This window comes from Solea solea, chromosome 18, assembly GCF_958295425.1.
Source record: "Solea solea chromosome 18, fSolSol10.1, whole genome shotgun sequence".
NCBI classification, from domain to species: domain Eukaryota; kingdom Metazoa; phylum Chordata; class Actinopteri; order Pleuronectiformes; family Soleidae; genus Solea; species Solea solea.
The window spans coordinates 21,950,969-21,967,399 of record NC_081151.1 but is presented as its reverse complement, the minus strand read 5'-3'; the positions used below and the strand labels follow the sequence as shown (position 1 = coordinate 21,967,399).

At 45.1% G+C, this 16,431-nt stretch overlaps 2 protein-coding genes across 2 annotated transcripts in view; one reads left to right on the top strand and one right to left on the bottom strand.

The window, feature by feature from the left end:
- The window catches only part of dnaaf9 (dynein axonemal assembly factor 9), a 29,014-nt gene extending 22,730 nt beyond the window's left edge, over positions 1–6,284 (top strand). The window contains exon 37 of the mRNA XM_058614748.1: positions 24–6,284. Within this exon, the coding sequence (XP_058470731.1) occupies positions 24–130 (107 nt within the window). The 3' untranslated portion in view covers positions 131–6,284. The remainder of the gene's footprint in view (positions 1–23) is intronic.
- A 1,819-nt stretch (positions 6,285–8,103) lies between these two features.
- ky (kyphoscoliosis peptidase) lies at positions 8,104–16,332 on the bottom strand. Its single transcript, XM_058616178.1, has 7 exons — positions 16,193–16,332; positions 14,249–14,841; positions 13,088–13,202; positions 12,821–12,938; positions 11,436–11,627; positions 11,106–11,296; positions 8,104–11,012 (listed from the first exon to the last, which is right to left on the bottom strand). Exons 2-7 carry the CDS (start codon positions 14,819–14,821, stop codon positions 9,685–9,687), a joined length of 2,517 nt encoding a protein of 838 aa, XP_058472161.1. The 5' UTR covers positions 14,822–14,841; positions 16,193–16,332; the 3' UTR covers positions 8,104–9,684.
- Positions 16,333–16,431: the final 99 nt, after the last annotated feature.

Here is a 16,431-nt window from a genome sequence, read left to right as displayed (position 1 = left end):
CCCTTACATTGGCGTTACTGCAGACATGGAGGAGTTTTTAAAGGAATACGTCGCCGAGGCCAACAGAGACATCGAGCTGTTCAACCGTCAGCTGGAGCTGCAGGAGCAACCTGACCTGTTTGACCCATGATGTAGACTCGGTGTGTTTGTGTACACGTCCACTGCCTCCATCTGTCTTCAAATCCAAGATAACCAGTGTGGGAGGGCATAGGGTGGAGGGCGGGGAGTCGGGGAGGGAGTTTATTTAGCAAACATTCCACTAGAATGGTACAATGCGCGTTCACACAGCACGTATCGACAGAACTCCGTTCATTTTCTGTGCACTGGGTCACATTTAGGGTTGTTTTTAATAATACAGCGATAGCCAGGAAGATATTGATACTCCAAATACCACTTGCGATACCACGGGGAGGTGATGGCAACAAAAATAACAAGTAATTAATGACAACACAAATATGAAGTTGTTCCATGTAGGGCATATTTTTTAGCCGTAGTTGGTTATTTCCTCTCTTTTAGGTGCCTTGACTTCAGTCGGCTGCCTTTGTTCGTCAGCCTTTTCTGGTTCAGTTTCAATCGGTGCTATTCAGTGTTTTATTTATTTTACAGCCCTTGTCACATTGTCTCCTAATGTGGGCGCATGAAATGACATCACCCATAAGAGGCCAGTGATGTCAAACGGTGGCTGTTCGCGCCTCGCATCCCTCAGCGACTCCGCCAAATTGAGCCGCTAGCGGTTTGTCAAGTCCGGTGTTGTTTATCAAATAAAAGTGGCAATCGGATGCGGTCACTTGCTTATGAACTCGGATCAAAATCAGCGAAGAGAGTCGCTCGGCAGACCAATCTGAAACTCAACACAGCACAGGAGCGTGAATGTGAACCTCATCGATTTTTACACAAACCGCTGAGCCTGCGGTGGGCCGTGAGACTCTCTCACAATCGGAGGGAATTTCCAGGCCCTCGCCGCTCCAGCTTTCTGTTTATCACAGTTGGCAAATTAAAGCCTCTATTTCTGGACAGGCATGGATAGCCGTGTGATGCCGGTGAGCTCCCTGGTGGGGTTTCTCAAGAATCGCTCCTCCTCTGTTGTCACCCAATCCACTGCCCACCTGTCGGCTCGTCTGCGGCAGAGGGAGCGCTTTGGCCATAGAGCTGTAAACATTGGCCAGCCTGTTGGCTGCGGACAGCTGATGGATGATGCCATTAATCACGGCGCTGTACGCCACCCCAGCGCTTTATTTTAAGACTCCTAAAGTGAATCTAATGAAAAAAAAAAAGGAGGATTTCTGTCTCTGCGGTGAAGTTAGAAAAGGCGCTGCAAAGTCTCTAAAGCACTGACTTCTGTTTATTATAATGCTGCTAAATTTCAGAGAGAACATCACATTTCACTGTTTTGGTCCACATATTTGTTCATGAAGTTTAAACATTCCCCTTTTTTTTAACACATATATCGTGGGTCACAGGGGGAGGAAAGGGAAATGAACTAATCCAGGGGAACTCTGGTCATGAATAGAACTTTTTAACTGAAAGGTGATGAGGTTTTGTATCCGTGATGTGATGTTGCAGAGCGATGCTACTTATTTTTGCTCTGCACTCGTTTGTTTTATGCACTTAACCGTATGTTCTTCTTATCAGGGTTCCTACAGCAGCGCACGTGGTCATGAAATGTGCTTTCTCGTCCGATTAGGAGTTAAAAGTGTGGTAAATATGTGGGATTTAGGTCAGGTTAGGATCATGTAGGTACCCTGCTACATCTACACGTAGAGATGTGATGGCTTTCATTAATGATGGGGTCAGCAGTGTGACCGCTGTTTGAATAACGGTCGCGCCCAATGGTCATTTTAATAGTTGTCGGGGAATTTGATTGCAAAAAAATTGTGAAAACTTTCCTCCACAAATCAAACTTCCCTTTTAAAGAAACCACAACTTATTCACATTTAAACACTATTCAGAGTCATTAATCTATGAAATAGATGGCAATTACTTTTGTAGATTATACGCAAAGTGGGTTAATTGCCGCGGCCCTATGTGAAATGCATTATTAATCACTGCTGCGGCAACAACGCTAGGATAGATTACCCTGGCCTTTGTGTTCAGAGTCTACATTAGAGGAGAAACGTTTGTTTATTCCCAGCTTTAAATCAGCAAATGGTTATAAAAAGGGAAAAAAACACTGTTAGCAAATGTTGTTTTTTTTTAATCCCACATGACCTGGCTGTGACTCGATCGTAATCCTGAACTCAGCCCAACACTGCTGGCCCCCGCTCGTCCGTCCGTCCATCGGGTCTGTCTGCTCAGTAGAATCAACTGTGATCCGAAACAACAAAGCCATACCATACGCTAGATGTGCCACTGTCTTTTAGGAGATTAGATAAACGTATATTATCAAAGACGTACGCGCCTCCAGCATGTACTGTATTACCCTGGCACATTCCACTTAGCCAGCAGAGGAGGGGGGTTCACACAGATGAGGAGCTTAGACTTTGAGTTACTCACTCCCTGAACCCCTCTCTTTCAGTCCTTCTCTAAAAAAGAAGTGCAATTGTACCTTGTGTTTTTTTTAATTATATATATATATATATACATATATAAATATTCTACTTGGCGAAACCTCTCGCAGCTCTTTAAGGACAAACAAACAAATGTCGCAGCCTATTCTGTCGGACGCTGCTTCTGTTTTGAGTGTTTGTATCTCAGACGGCACTGTAACGTGTTGCTGAACGGCATCGTGGGAGGGGCTGGGTATTGATTGCCATTTTATACCGATATCTGGACTCTGATACCGATTCCTGAATGATACAATTCACAATAAGTAATAATCGTACGTTTAAGACGGCGCGGTCGTCTTCTTGTCGTGGAACGTGAAGTAAATTTCTGCTCTTTGATTTATTCCGTGTCACGACACCCAAACGTCAGCCTCACAAAAAGTAGCACAAACTCGGAACTGGGAATGTCGTCACCTCTCGAGTCCGAAAACTACACGGACGCAAATATATATCGCACTACCAGTAGATACCAACACTCTACGCGGTATTTTTACGCTTACAAAAAGCGTGTACAAAATTGAGCGGTACGATGTTTACTGTTGATTTAACAGTAGTGCAATTAACAGTAAAAGTAGCCCAACACTGAGTTTGGCTTTCCGTGTTGTTAATCCGACCCGAGGGAGCGCACATGCACTTGTCATTACGGTAGCCAATTGCTCGCCAATCAAATCGTGTTCAGTTGAAACACGACGCGGTCCACGTGGAGCTTTTGGACCAGGTTGTTCTCCGGGTTTTTGTCCGACTCACGATAGCCAGCACACGGCAGTGAGTCCTGCAAAAATAACGTCACAAACCAAGAGAAGTGTCGTCGTCGTTTGAATGAAAAACATTACGGGCTCTTACAAAATGACTGATGGAACAAACGGATTAAAGAGCTGGTTATTAAGAGCGCAGAGGATGACATGCAACACAAATCCTTTGTTGACAAAAAAGAAAAGCCCGATTAGGCCGTATGCTCTGAGGTGCCCTCTCTCTATCTCTCTCTCTCTCTCTGCGGAGCCGTCTGTTGGCAGCAACAGTTGCCGTCACTCTGACAGTTATATAATACTGCAGAGGTTTTTACCTCGACTGGCAGTGAAATGGCTGCGAGGCAGAAGAAGAGCAGTATTGGCAAAGAGACCCGAAAAGATAAGTCCTTAAAGAGCCGAGGGGGTTTTACGCGAGATGTTTGTTACACTTCAATCAAAACACCGCTGCTGCTGCTGCTGCTGCTGGTGGTGGTGGTGCGCTCACGGCAAACGCTAAGCTAACTCTTCGCGTATAAATGCGCTTTTCTATTCAAATTTGCACAACAAAAGTCAAATTTGGGACAAAAATTGTGTGAAAAAAAGCACTTGAGAACGTTACGAACGCGGGAAAACCTGCTTTGCATTTAGCGTGAACACCGCACACGTATACACTTCTACTACAAGTATTTCTATACTGTTTTGCATGTGTCAAGATGTCACGTGAACACGATTGACACCATTATTACACATATATATATATTCTAGTGGAAAGAATATTTGCCTTTCACCAAACTGGTACAATTGAGAGAATTACGATGACGACTTTAGTTTTTTTTTACGATGTCCAGGCGGAGAATTGAATTACCTCAACGCGACAAATGCTATTTTTTTATAAGACTGTGAATTTGAAAAACATCGGCGCCGCCGCCTGCACAAGCTACACAAGGCAGATGCAATTTTTTTTTTTAAGTACAAAAATAAAAACTCAGTAGAGAATCTGATCGATCGTAAGAAACGTCAGGTTTTTTTGTTTTTTCTGATCCAGCAGTGCCTTGGCTACAAAAGAGAAAAAAAAGAGAAAACGCAGAGATTAAAGCGCTGCGTTCACAGCTCCGTCCTCCTGCTCCCTGTCACAGGAGGAGGAGGAGGAGGAGGAGGTGTGGTCAGGCAAGGATCCATCCTTCAACAGTGTTGGTGAAAGGAATCCATGGAGTTGTTCTTAAAAGCAATGTGTGTTTGTTTATATTATTACTAAGCCAGAGGGTAAAGTAGACGGGGCCATGCGCGGTAAGGCCACCGGAGGGCTCAGGACCATAAATGAACCAAAAACAAACGACAGCGACAAAAAACAAGAGATTGCGATATCGGCTGAGCACTGAGACACTGCACTGACGTACAGTCGTACGTCATTTTTGGTGGTTTATTTAGATTGGTTTTGTGTAAATAACAAGCTAAATAGTTGGATTTTGTCATAAAACGAGACATGGTGCAATTTTTGGATTTAGGTACTGATAACATCATCAGCACTGCCTTAAACTGTGAGATTTTAGCCACTGAACAAAAAAAAGCCTCACCTCATAAAATCTACACCAGCCTAAGTCTACAATATCTGAGGAAGACGAGGTTTTTCTGGCTGAAAACTAAAGATTGTAACTCACTCGACTCCTCCCACACCAAAGTCTATAGAGAAATTTAGCGTTTTTAAACTCACGGGGGACACAGGAGCTGCTGCTCCACTTCTGCCTCCTTTTATACATCTGTGTCGCGGTGGTAAATCCAAAGTATTTCAAACACTTAATAAAGTCTAAAAAATAACACGTTTCAGTGTTCAGAGAGAGGCAGCAGTGGCTCAACAACTCCTGTTGTGCTGTGGTGTATAATCGCTGGTTTTCTCTATGGACTTTGGTGCAGTGAAGTGAGATGGCGGTTGACTAATCAACACAAATGTTCAGTTTCTTGTCTGAAAACGCCATCTTAACGTGATGTTATAGACATGAGCGAGTGTCTACTGCTTCTACTTCAAAAAAATCAATACTGGGAAATTGAAATGTGTCTCGTTTTATGCTCAGTCTGAGTTGGGATATGAAATTGTTTGTATCAGACGATTTTAAAGAAATGAGGAGGATTGAGTCTGTGACTAAAGTTGGGCGACCCCTTACTTATTGCACACTGGGGGCCCACGGAGCCCTCCACAAGCCTCCTGCTGCCACCGTCACGCAGCTCTCTGGCAACAAAAAATAACAAAAACCCGAGCACCCTCGTGTCTTCATCCCGTGTGTGGAGGCTAGCGATTTTTGTAGCTGAAGTTATAGGACAAAAACAAAGTTTGGTGTCAATTGATTTCGAGGAAAAAAAAGTGTACTACGACGCGATGGCGCAGTGCGAGTGGGGTTTTGTTCTTTCCGAGACTTTGAAAATTTCCGTCGGAGATTCTGGAGGAAGTTTTTTCTTTAAATGGTACTTTTTGCGGCTCAGAAATTGATTGATTTTTTTTAAATTGTCTCCCAGCCTTCAGGCAACTGTCGGACTGACAGGTTAAAATGGAGTCACCTCGCAGCCGCCGCGCAGGTGTGCGAGAATTATTTCCACACCTGATTTTACACATTTTGCCCCCTGTTAAAACCCAGGTGTCTTGGAAGAAGATGAGGGTGAAATTGTGGTTTCAACATTTTCTGGTGGCGCGCGTGTAAAAATAGGACGTCCTGATTGAAGCCTGGACGTGTTTGATGGTGACAGAATTAGATTATTTATTCTTATTTATTTCCCTTCGTCTACAGGCCGTCCAAAGACAAAAAACTTCTTATTGTTTATTGTGATGAAAGGAAAGAGCTCTGAAGTGCCAAACTGACTTCCACATTTTGTTTTTGGAGGAAAACGAGCAAAACTGAAATTGCATTTGCACTAAAACTACTGTAACTTGTGTTTTTTTCCTGTGACTGATGCTTTTTATAATAACCTAATTGTATTTATTGCACCTCGTAATCCATTAAATATTTATATGGTTGATCCGAAATCGTTCTTTTGTTGTTTTCTTTTCTTTTTTGCTGTTCTTCTGATTTTGTTTGAAAGTTTATTTCTCTCCTCTGTCAGGACATTTTCGTTTGGTCGTCACTACTTAAAAACAACCACTTAACAAAGGGTTCATAGAATATAATCATAGAATATTACAGGTGATGTGTATCTTATTCTTTCAGCCAGAAACGACGGCAGTTGATGTAAACTCCCTCACGCCAAAGTACATTGACAAAATCAACAATTCTACCTCACAGGGACGCAGGGGCTGCTGCTCTACTGCTGCCTCGTGTGGTCAGTCTGTGTCTCTGCGGTGAGTCCGAACAAAGCATTTCAAACACCGGCGTCGCAAAGTGACTCATTTGAACCCAGAAATGGAGGCAGCAGTGGATCAACAACACCTGTGTGCTGTGATGTTAAAAACGCTGATTTTCTCTATGGACTTTGGTGCAGGAGCGTGAGCAGTTTACAAACTCCCTTTTCCGCTCAAAAAAAGACATTGTTAAGATATCGCACACTTGCATTGACGCAGACTTTATGAGCTGAGACCATTGTGAAGTGGTTAAATCTATTTTTAGTGCTCATGTGTCCCCCAGCAGCTTCTCAGCACAGGGATCAAAAGCTTTATTACCACAGTTGAGTATATGTGAAAGTACCTCATTGAACTGCTATTCAAAAAAAAACCTGAAGTATCACTTCAGGATTAAGTTTTAGAGTTGGGTTTAAATTAGATTAAGGTTAAGGGAAAGGCTTCGCTAACGAGTGCATTATATCTGTAAGCTGCACACCTTGTCAGGACCAGTAGTCCTCATGGAGACCAAAATCTGGTTTTGCTGAGGCAGAAACCTCATTTCTGAGGAACTGGTTTAAGTTTAGGGCTAAGATTTGAATTTTGGGGACCAAAAACCACTTAGAAACTTTAAAGGGATTTTTAGGGGGTCAAGATGTGATTGTAGGGTCAGGGTTAGAATTTGTCTTAGGTTAAGGGTTAGGCATTAGAGTCTATGAGTGTGCGTGTTTTGAGAGAGCATAAGGAATCCTAACCTACAAATATGAAGCCCACTTTTAGTACGTTGTACAAGTGTGTGTGTGTGTGTGTCCTTGTATTGTTGCCAGGCAGATACTGTCCTCCACATGGCTAACCTCTGACATCAGCCTTCCTTGTCTCTCCGCTGCCAGTTTCTCCCCAGCGACTCAAGGCGAGTTCCACCCACACACACACACACATACACCACCAGCACCTCCTACCCCCCCACCTCACCCTCTCGCCCCAAAACAACACACTCAAAAACCCACTCCTGCCTCGTCTCCTCCGCCATTAAGCAGCCCTTTTCTCTCCCTCCCTCCCCGCTATTGTTGTATTTTTACTGAGGCAGCGAGCTCAGGCTATTTGTGGGCTATTATGACAGCCACACGTAAACACTCATCACTCTCACTAGCGTCTGCCAAAGCTCACTCAGTGGACCCAGGTCACCGCAGCAACACCTCACGACTGTACACGGCTGCTTTTATGCACTTTCACTACTTCACCGTGAAGTTTGTAAACTCGGCTGCACCAAAGTCCATAGAGAAAATGTGCATTTTTAGGTCACACATTTGGTCATTTTTGTGTCGCAAACAAAGAGTTTGAAATACCAAAGTCTTAAAATAACAGATATAAACTTAATGATGGAGGCAGAAGTGGATCAACAACTCCTGTGGGCCGTGGCGTAAAATCGCTGGTTTTCTCTCTGGGCTTTGGTGCAGCGGCGAGAGCACACCTGTACATATCACATGGTTAAATCATGTTATTGACTATGACAAAGAAAAGTCTACCATGGTTCGATATTGATAGTGTTTTTTTATTGCACACCCTTCACAACCATCATCTCATAATAGACATATTTACATGCTCACAACATTTTATGAATAATAATAATAAAGCACAAATGCATCCGATCAAGGCTTAGCACCAAAGCACAGCACCATTGTCATTTTTTTTAAATGTTTTTACACTGAATTCTACCTACATTAAATAATACATTTTTAAAATTCCCATAACAAATGCCACGTTGCGTTCGTATCACAGAGTTTCACACATTCACAGAATCAATATTAATTTACATAGTCTTATTCTGACTGGCAGTGTTAGCTGTAGGTGCTTCTCAAAGTCGAAGCCCAGAAAATAGCAGTCAGCCACCAGGGGGCGACAAAAATAACTCAATTTGAATGGAAGTCTATGGTAAAAAGTTAGCTTCTACTTCTCATTGATTTACGATGACGTCGTCGTCGTCTTCCACTTATCGGGGTCTGGGTCGCAGGGCAGGCACTTCCACCACTTCAGGGGGGAATCCCAAGGTGTTCCCAGGCCAGCCGAGAGATATAATCCCTCCAGCATAGCCTGGGTCTCCTTCCGATGTCAATTTTGTAAATCGTGTTCCCAGTTAGAGGAAAATGGACGGCGCACATATGGGTGGACACCAGTGTGACTGACGGCTGGTATTGTCCAGTAGGTGCCTGGTAGCAGGTAGTGTTGGTGAACTTCCAGTTGCGTCCATCAAATCTACTAAGGACGTCTTTGAAGAACATTGAACCAGTCCTTTGGCGGAACACCCACCTCGACTTTGAGAAGCACCTCTTGTCTCAATTCAGGGTCTGACTCTTTTAGAGGAAGCGGCTGGTCTTTTGTTACCGCCTTTGAAAGCATTCACTGGATCTTCTGTTGCTAGGTCATGTTCTGAGGAGCCTTTACAAACAGCAGAGTCTCATTCAGCCTTCAAATGCAGCCTCACCCTGAACTGAGACGCAGCCATTAATGATTCATTTACACCTGAAAGGTTGTGGCTCACAGTTTTGAGTTATTGACATCCTTAGCTTTACATCCATGCTACTGCATTTTTGAACAGTGATCATCAGACGTGTCAAAAGTAATCTGTGTCCACAGTCATGCCTGAAAATCTGCTGTAGCCCAAAAAAAACATATATGTTGCTTATGTCATAAAGTGTTTGCCCTTTGCACATCCATACTGTAAAATGTGGAAAGCTCATTTCACTTCTATCCAGAAAATATTAAGTTTAATTCATTTTAATTACCCACCAGGGGGGTTGTGGCCCACATTTTGGGAATTATTGGTGTATCACATGACCATTTAAACAGGAAGCAGGAACCAGAAAGTACTAACAAGAAAACCACGATGTTGAGAGAAGAACAAGGAATTCTGTCAGTGAGAGATGAGGTGAAACTGAAAGTAAGCGCTGACAAGTTTTCGCTCATAGCCGATAGTTCCACTCGAAAAGGTCGCAGTCGTGTGGGTGATTTTATTTTTAAACAAAAATTGATTACTGTGGATGTAGTCGTAATATGTGTCCATAACACGATGAGGCAGTGAACAGCTACATTCACAGAACTGACCATCTGGTTTTCACTCTTCTCTTTCCGTCTGCTTAATATCAAAGGCCATCAAAACGGCCATGTCACTGGACTCCCCCGAGGACGCGGCCAGTTTCAGTTGCTGGACACTGTTCCCGCTGAAAACATCAGCCTCCCAGACTCTGCTCTTGTTCAGTTTCAGTTCAGTCCGCGTCTCCCCCACCACGCTCACCCTCTGCGCCCCAGGGACTCGCACCCTGAAGCGGACCCAGGAGTCGGGCTCCAGCAGGCCCACACGAGGCTCAAAGAGCACGCAGCCTTTCCTCCAGGCCGAGTAGACGCAGGGGAACGGAGGCCCCGGCTGATCGCAGCTGTTCCTCAGAACAAAGTCACACATGGGGTTGAAATCTCCGCCTGGGGCCATCTTGGCGTACAGGCCCAGCCGATACACCCCAGCGCCAGGAAGGCTAGTGCTCACTGTCACCTTGCTGTCTGTGTACGTGCAGAAGAGATGGCGAGAAAGCGGAATAGCTGGTGTTTTCTTCTCCTCTATGCTGAGCACAGTGTGAAGCTCAAGGTCCCGCTGATTGTGGAAGGTGATGTTACACTTTCCTTGCTGCATGCTCACTACCGCCACCGTATGGCTGAACTTAGACAGCCCCGCCTCAGACGTGCGAGTCCCCGGGCCGCACGCCGAGCCCAGGTTAGGAGGAAAGAGGTCGTCGAGTCCGACCACTTTTCCCTTGCAGTGCAACAGGATGTTTGCAGCATTCTGGAACTTGACTTCTGTTTTTTCATAGTCCCGCACAAACACCGACAGTCGGTAAAAGCCACGGAAGGGGCACAGAATGTGGCAGGTCAAAGTGTCCCGTTGGATCTGAGTAGCCAGACAGCGCCTGGCGACTGCAGCCTCCAGCTCTGGGTGGACCAGTTCACACAGCACCATCAGTGGCCTAGACGTCTTCAACAGTAACTCAAAGACGCCGTCCTCCACCTCAACGACCTCGCTGCCCTGGCTGCTGCTAGTGAGGCCCAAAGATGCTGCCACAGGCTGCAGACCCCAAGACAAATAGGGATTCTCTGGGATCTCCTCCATGGCGCGGGGATTTGGACACTCCACCGTGAAGGAGCAGACCCAGACCAGAGGAGTGACAGCTGCTTCAGGTCTGGCAAACACCTTAACGTCATATGTGCCACATGCAGGTGGCAGGAGCTGCAGCTTCATGCTGCGATGGGAAACTGTGAGGAAGCCTGAAGAAGAATTGTTGGATTCTTTCTGCTCTGAGGCTCCACAGTGGAGTAGGTCCTGGTGCTGGGTGATCTCATAGGTGAAGGTGGTGGTTCTGGAGAAGCCGAGGGACACGCTCGCCTCACCTTCATCTGTGGAGGAAATGAAAAATGAAAATAAGCCTTGAAGGGAAACACTAAAATATTCACCTGCAGCACTCAAACTCAAGGAAACTGCGGGCAAACCTGTGACAAGGAGAAAGTGATGAGGCTGAATCAGCCTCAGCCCCATGGTGAAAAAGGCTGACGTCTTGAAGACTCTACTCTCAAACTCCTCCAGGGGGATAGGCGTGTCCAAGAGCTGCCATTTCTCCTCGTCAGGGAAGTGCGACTCGATGAATTCCTCTGGATCCGTTAGGAAATAGAAATCATCGAACCTTGAGGGGCGACAGATGGAGAGAGCAGACTGATTTGAGACTCAACTTGCTGCTGGTCGTGGATGCATGACAATCATCAAAGACTGAGGAACTCAGAGGGCTTGTGAGATTACAGAATATCGTCGACAAACTCACAAACCTTTTGACGAAGCTTTCATGTTCCATATCTACTCGTCCTGCCCCCCAACAGGCGTCCAGCAGGAACCACTGTCCACCCAGAAGCGCAGCGTTCCACAGGTGATCGGATTTCACATTCTTGAGGCTCTGGCCCTGACAGTACCCGATGCCCTTACTGTGGCCTGGCACTTCCTGGCACTCAATGCCCACTTCTCTGTAAATACAAAACAAACAAAGCCTTTTGTGCCACATCCAATATCCTTACACTTGAGTTCAAGATTGATTAAGGTGGTGGAACTCAGGGGGTCAAGGATGCATCATGCAGCACAACACTGAAGAAACAGATGAAAACATGAGAGGAGAGAGAACTCTGAAAAGGTTTTCAGTTTGTGTTTTTTCTGAATAAACATGTTTGTATGAGTGCAGGATCCTTTTAAAATAAAACTTTATTTTAACCTAATGCTGCATTCACACCGGACGCGGATGCAAATTTTCCACCCGAAGCATCAATCGCCCCAATGTTCAAATTGAACGTTTTCAACTTTGGCAATACGATGACCAATCAGTGTTGAGATTCTCCGTGTGATGGCTGGCGGCCAGACTCTGCTCAAAATGAAGGAGAAAATTATAATTTCTGCGTGTGGGCACCCGGAGCTCTACAACACAAGTTGTTATATGTACCGGGATAAAAACAAAAAGGAGAAGGCATGGCTAATGGCCAACAAGAACTAGATGACACCGATGGCTCGGGCTCGGCCAACAAAGCTGATGGAATGACGCCAGTGGTTGATGTTGCACAAAAATGCAAAAATAGAATAAGACTTGTATATATACTTTACACCAAGGACCTTTTTTTTTTGGTTTAATTGACATCCACCATCTTGTGCCGCTGTGTTTTTACATCAGTCTGAACAAACCAATCAGCCACAACATGCGTTTCACATTTTGAAAATGCAAGCTAACACCTGTTGTTGATCGCTAATACCTTGTATTGACTGCTAAAACCTGGTGTTTATCACTAACATCTTGCAGGTTTGCTAACACCCTGTGGGTTTGCTTAAAACTGGTGTTGATCGCTAACACCTTGTGCTGTTCACTAACACCTTGTATTTGACTGGCATCACCTGGTGTTAATCGCTAACTCCTTGTGTTGATCATTAAAACATGGTGTTTATCGCTTACGTCTTGTGGGTTCGCTAATACCTCATATTGACCGATAAAACCTGGTGTTTATCGCTAACACCCTGTGTTGATTAGTAAATCCTGGTCTTCATTGCTAACACCTGCTGATGTGTGGCTGAAGTATCGTGAGTTTAGTATGTAGTAAAAAAATGTTCACCATCTCGTCCTATGTTTTATAATGAATATGAAGGAAATGTGCAGAGTTGACATTTCTGCTGTGTTTACCTGCACATCTCTGTACAGAGGCTGGAGTAGCCGCAGCACACGCCTCGACCGGCCGCGATCACTTCCTCCGGTGAGCTCAACTTCTCTGAGCGGCCGAGGTACCCGTTCACGTCGTACTCTGTGAAGACCACACTTTTTGTTTTTGTTCCAATACAAGGTATAAACATGGCACATGCTTTTAACACTGTTCGCGCTGCCAATACTGAATATGTAATTAAATATTACAGAATGATTATAGGATTTATTATGGATGTAAAAATAGCCCACCAATGTTGTGGCACAGCCAGACCCAAATGGCACGAAGCCTCTCCAGCTCATTCCTGGCTCCTTGTGTGATACTCTGTACGATCGTCTTCACATCGTACACACACTTCTCCTTCAACTGCAACACAAACACACAATATTCTCTTCGATAAAACATTTTTTTTTTTTTTTTAAATAAAATAACCAAGGACGGAGTCTTCATGTTTTCTCACTGCCACTGTTTTCTCTCCCTCTGTTCATCATCCTGTTTTTCTGCAATTCTTCTGTGTCATTCAGTGTATTGGACAAAGTAGGTTAGCTTTCATACTCAAGGTTGAGGGTGCTACATGAAAGCTGTGGTATTTGTTGTGGGTTTTTTTGCAGTAGCAGATGCATCATTCCTCAGTGCTTTTCCTGCGGAGCTCAGGAACTCAATAACCTTCAATACGTCTGCAGTGGTTTTTGTTTTTCTTGCTCTTGTTCGGCTTTAGCTCTGTTTTTATCCTGTGGCAGATTGACAATAATCTGGACCAGGCTAATCTGATTTAAAGGAATATTTTGTTGTTGTTGTTTTTTTCAAGTGTAGTTGTGTGAAGTACAGTACATAGTGCTGTCTTAGCCGTGCGGACTTGAGAGACAAACGTTTCTTAAGCAATCAAGGAAGAACTGATTTTAGCCACTTAACTCTTGGCTCTTCTAATTAAATCCATGTCATCTTAAGTCTATGATTGCCTTTATCAGTAAGTCCAAATGTGTTTTTTGTAACTTCAGCTTTTGAAATCCTCTGTTTCTGTTTACCTAACTGACACAGACGTACCAAACAAAGCAGCAGTAGACCAGCAGCTCCTGTGTTCCCATGAGCTGCAAACACTTTACGTCACAGGAAAACAAAGTGGACGTTGAGATAATCGCTGAGATGGGTCGTGCTGTGGTTGTGTATGTTTTCTACCTGCTGTAATCGTGAAAAGTCCAAAAGTTGGTCTTTTCCGTAGATGTCGCTCTGACTAAGCATATACATGCAGGAGTAATTGGACTATGAACCAACTAACGTGACCACAGTTTTGTCTTAGTCTGACTAAAATCAGACTTTTAGTGAGTGTTGTGAGAAAATACTTTTTTCAGTAAAAGCAGATGAATTTGCACATTTCAGACACAGTGTGTTTCCATGGACGGCGTTATCATTACCTCTACTCCCGCCCTGATAGCGTGAGTGTCGACCCTGAGGAACACCTCAGTGCTGCTGAACAGATCCTTCCGACGCTTCCTCTTCCTTGCTGCCACGGCACACGACGTCACCCTCTGTCCCATGTGTGCCTTCACTTTCAGGTATTTCTGCTCCTCCGCCTCCTTCCTCACTGCACTCTTTTTCACCACACTGATGGTCTTGGCCGCGCTCTCGCACGACAGCTGTCTCTTGGCCGCCGGGCGTTGATCCTCGCTCTCCACCACCAGTTTCTCAAATACGCTTCGCCTGGAAAGCACAGCAGCGCCCTGCGACGCGTCCTGGGCAGCTGCCACAACTCCCCCGGTCGGAGGGGGCATTGGACACTCGGGGCCTTGATTTTTTTTCTGAGCCACGGCTCCTATAACCGGATCGGGTTTGCTGGCTTTGCTTATCATGGGATTCTCCTGGAGGTCATGAAGCTCCAGGGCCTTCACCTGCAAACAGCCCTTCTGGGTCACATCGTCGTGCTGAGCGAGGCGCACGGCACAGGAGAAGGGGAAGGAGAACTTCTGAATTGCAACTTCGGCCGACATTATGCTGGAAGCATGGCGTCCTGACCAGGGGGAAGACACAGAAAAAAAGACTGCATCCATTTTCTCTCTGCTATTTTTAGCTTAATCCCGCCAGCAGGTACATCTTTTGTTCAGTAGCTTAAAATGAGACACTGTCACAAAAGAGCCGTGGCACTGATGCACTGAGTGAAGCACAGAGTATATTCTATACGGTACATTCTGCACGAGACATTGATGAATTGGCAATTACGTCGTGTCTATTCATGACTGCAATGAACGCAAAGGCTGGAATCATCGCTCAGTGTCGCGGCTATCGGCTCAAAGAAAGCCGAAGCCTCAGCGACGCGTGTTAGCATGACCTTAAAACTTCCTGAAAGTGATGAAGCGACAGCCGACGGACAACCACGTTCAACACGTCTCAGAAATGAGCAACATGTGTGAACACGTAGCTTCACTGAAACTGAGTAAGCGGTTGAAAAATGAGAGCCCCCGGGGGGGTAACGGCGCGGCAAACAAGTACGGCCAGGCGCTCTGTGTTGACAAGTTTCAGCTCAGCTCAAGTGTCCTTCAGCAGATCACCGCGTCCTATCAGCTCTGTGCCGCAGCTGACCCTGACCTATGACCTTCCTAGAGTGCAGCTAAAGTGTCGGCTCTTGTGGGGAACTGAAGTTGTTCCCGCCCGAAGAAAAATGGCGTTTACTCGTTGTAGTGTGTACCTTACATTCTGAAAAATAGTCGGAAAATGAGTTCACGCTGATGCTGATTCAGCACGAGCTGCACACAACTCTCTGTGTTTCGCAGTACACTGGTGTTTAAATTACATCTTGGATGAAAATATCTAATTGCAATAATTCCTATATATAGCGCAGACTGTAATTTGATTTACGATATACAAGTATACATATCAAGTCAAGCTTCAGTTACATATTTACTGTGTCAGATGGAACTTTGCCACATGACACTGGCAAAAATAACTTGATTGATATAGAAATGGAAATAAATTGTAATGTTATTCCTTATCCCTAATTGTGTTGAATTCTAAAGGATTCATCTTTTAGAGCTACAGTAGTTAGGCTCTTGTGTTGCCTGGCAACATTCCCGCACGACAGGAAGTGATTTGTGCTCGTGAAAAAAACAAGATGACTGGACACACGCAGAGAGTTTCAGGCATTCATTTTACAGGATTTTGACAGGATTCTTGGCGCCGCCCCCGCCCCGGCTCTGCTGCTGCTGCATACTCCCAAACGCTCCCTCAGTTAGAATAATAACATCAACAGTTACATACCGCAGCTTTAATGCATCAGCGATACATGCATTGGTGTCTCCACACACAAAATGCTGATTCACACACACACAGAAACGAGACAGTGGCAAAGGTCGGGTTTGACTCACCGTGAGAGGATTTGGAAATGCCTGCTGGATGTTTGCTGGATGTTTGCTGGAGTGTCGGAGCAGAGATGTTTCCACTGTGTGTCCTGAGTGGTGCCCACTTACAGGGGGGAGGCTTATATACTCCCCCAGTGGCCTGGCAGGACACGACAGGCCCCAGAATAACAGGCCTAAAAATACTACAAAGCAGTTAAGACCAGCCAATAGAGTAAGGAGGAGTGTGACGTCTCTTTTGAGAGAGT

Bases quoted from the DNA above. Each gene is read 5' to 3' on its own strand.
- ky (XM_058616178.1), bottom strand. From the start codon at position 14,821: ATGTCGGCCGAAGTTGCAATTCAGAAGTTCTCCTTCCCCTTCTCCTGT. The intron at 11,628-12,820 runs GTAAACACAGCA...TTGTATTTACAG, and splicing joins CTCTGTACAGAGATGTGCAG to AGAAGTGGGCATTGAGTGCC. The intron at 11,013-11,105 runs GTTTGCCCGCAG...TTTCCTCCACAG, and splicing joins TCACTTTCTCCTTGTCACAG to ATGAAGGTGAGGCGAGCGTG.